The sequence below is a fragment of the Sinocyclocheilus grahami genome, unplaced genomic scaffold (assembly GCF_001515645.1).
Source record: "Sinocyclocheilus grahami isolate Dianchi unplaced genomic scaffold, SAMN03320097.WGS_v1.1 scaffold19696.1, whole genome shotgun sequence".
NCBI lineage: Eukaryota > Metazoa > Chordata > Actinopteri > Cypriniformes > Cyprinidae > Sinocyclocheilus > Sinocyclocheilus grahami.
Genome location: NW_015517710.1, coordinates 1 through 1,868, shown reverse-complemented (window position 1 = coordinate 1,868; position 1,868 = coordinate 1). Strand labels below are relative to the sequence as shown.

At 34.6% G+C, this 1,868-nt stretch overlaps 1 protein-coding gene across 1 annotated transcript in view; it reads right to left on the bottom strand.

Annotated features, from left to right (window-relative positions):
* LOC107579729 (protein polybromo-1-like) overlaps positions 1-1,422 on the bottom strand; it is a gene marked incomplete at its 3' end in the record, with an annotated part of 2,534 nt that extends 1,112 nt beyond the window's left edge. The window contains exons 1-3 of the mRNA XM_016265526.1: positions 1,310-1,422; positions 926-1,205; positions 687-797 (exon numbers count right to left, since the gene is read on the bottom strand). Coding sequence (XP_016121012.1) covers positions 687-797; positions 926-1,205; positions 1,310-1,422 — 504 coding nt within the window. The remainder of the gene's footprint in view (positions 1-686; positions 798-925; positions 1,206-1,309) is intronic.
* Positions 1,423-1,868: the final 446 nt, after the last annotated feature.

Sequence of the window (1,868 nt, the reverse complement as noted above, 5' to 3'; positions counted from 1 at the left end):
TTCGAAATCATAAGCTGCTTGTGTGCAAAACAACACAGTGCTACGCTTCACTCTAAAACACGGCGCCCATACATTTATTTAATTAAATTGCAACCTTTTTGTTTAATAATCGCACTAAGCCATATTGCGATTTTGTTTTTTGTTTTGATTTGATTGTTCAACCTTAGCACTGGGCGATAAAACGGTAACGATATTTATCGCGTTATATTTTCCTCGAGTTTGATAAATGTTCAATATAATGTCTATGCACCAAAATATATTAATTAAATGCATTAAAAGAGTAAGGGAACACAATTGCAGTATTTTTTGCGATTAAGCTATAGCGTTCGTGCATTCATACCAAAAGTATTTAGACTACTGTTTTTTAATACAAATACCTAAAAACAATATAGATACATTTTACCATGGTATTGATGTGCTGTATGTGTGGGTTTTAACTGTGGTTATCATAACCTAAATGTACGCTACTATGGAAGACCAGGGGTTAATTATAATAAAACTCAAACAGTCAGAATAATTAAATCGCACCATATAAAAATGAGGTAATACAAATTTAAAATGTATCATGATAATTATCGGTATCACCTGATATGAAACATTTTATCGTGATAATTATTTTGGCCATATTGCCCAGCCCTATTCAACCCTAATTCAAAGAAAGGTATACACATGTACTGCTTTCAAAACATACTAATTTTCAACTTGGGTGAGACGATGTCCTCGTCATCTCGTGGAGGTCCGAGTTCCCTTCGTTTTTCTCTTAATATCTTCTCCAGAATGTTGGCGTCATTGTAAACCTAGAGTTAAACCAACAAGCTATTTATGACACAACAGAGCAGTTCGTATTTATAAAACCTAAAAAGATTCAAAAAGCTCATTTACTCTACACGGTCTTTCCAAGCTCAGTAGTAAACCTCAAACTCACTTGTGAACCTTCTTCGTTGTAGTGACGTGCATTACGAAACATCAACTTCATGCCCTCCATCATGGCGTCTTCGCTGGGGTATCTGTCAGAGCGGATGTTGTGGTCGATGGTCCTCAGGTCCATTGGTTCCAGAATAATCTTGTAGTAGTCTGGGTAGTCTTTTTTTGAGGGCTTGACCATAAACAGGTCGCAGAGTCTCCGGCCTGTGCCCATCTCCCGAGCCTCTGCCACAGCAGCGTACAGAGCCTTCATGCGGTTCTTCTTCGTGTTCTTCTTATGGCTGCCAGAGGTGATACGTTAGGGCAACTGTCAGCTGTCACAGCGTGAATGTTTAAGACTATAATACGCTCTAAACCAGTAGTTTTACTAATGCTGTAAATGTACCTTTTGCGCTTGGTGCTGCCCCCATCAGAAAGAGTAGATGACAGCATGCTATCTCCATCTTCATCATCTCTCCTTGTCAGTTCTTTCCTTTTCATCTGAATATATACACACATATTATAGATTGTAAACATAAAGCATTTGGATACTTTTTGAGTGATAAATATCGATGGAACTTGTTCAGAGTTAATGTGATGAACCATGTATAGTTTCTTTACAGGTTTATTCATCTAACAGTACTTTTAAGGGTTGGCAGAAATAAGATCAGTTCATATATTTACAAATTTTTATTAATATTTATATTTATTATAATGTAACATAAAATACAAATATTATTGTTCAAAATTAATATTTTATTAAAAAATAATAAAATATTTTTATCTTTAATTTTTAAATATATTTTTCACAGTATAAATGTATATGACGTGGAAAACAAAAAAACAAGATATCATTGGCACAAATTAAGATTTTTTTTCCCCAACAACGTTTGCGAACGTTTGGGAATTTGTGGCCACAATTTATTAAAGGGGTCATATGATGTTGCTAAAAAAAACATTATTTT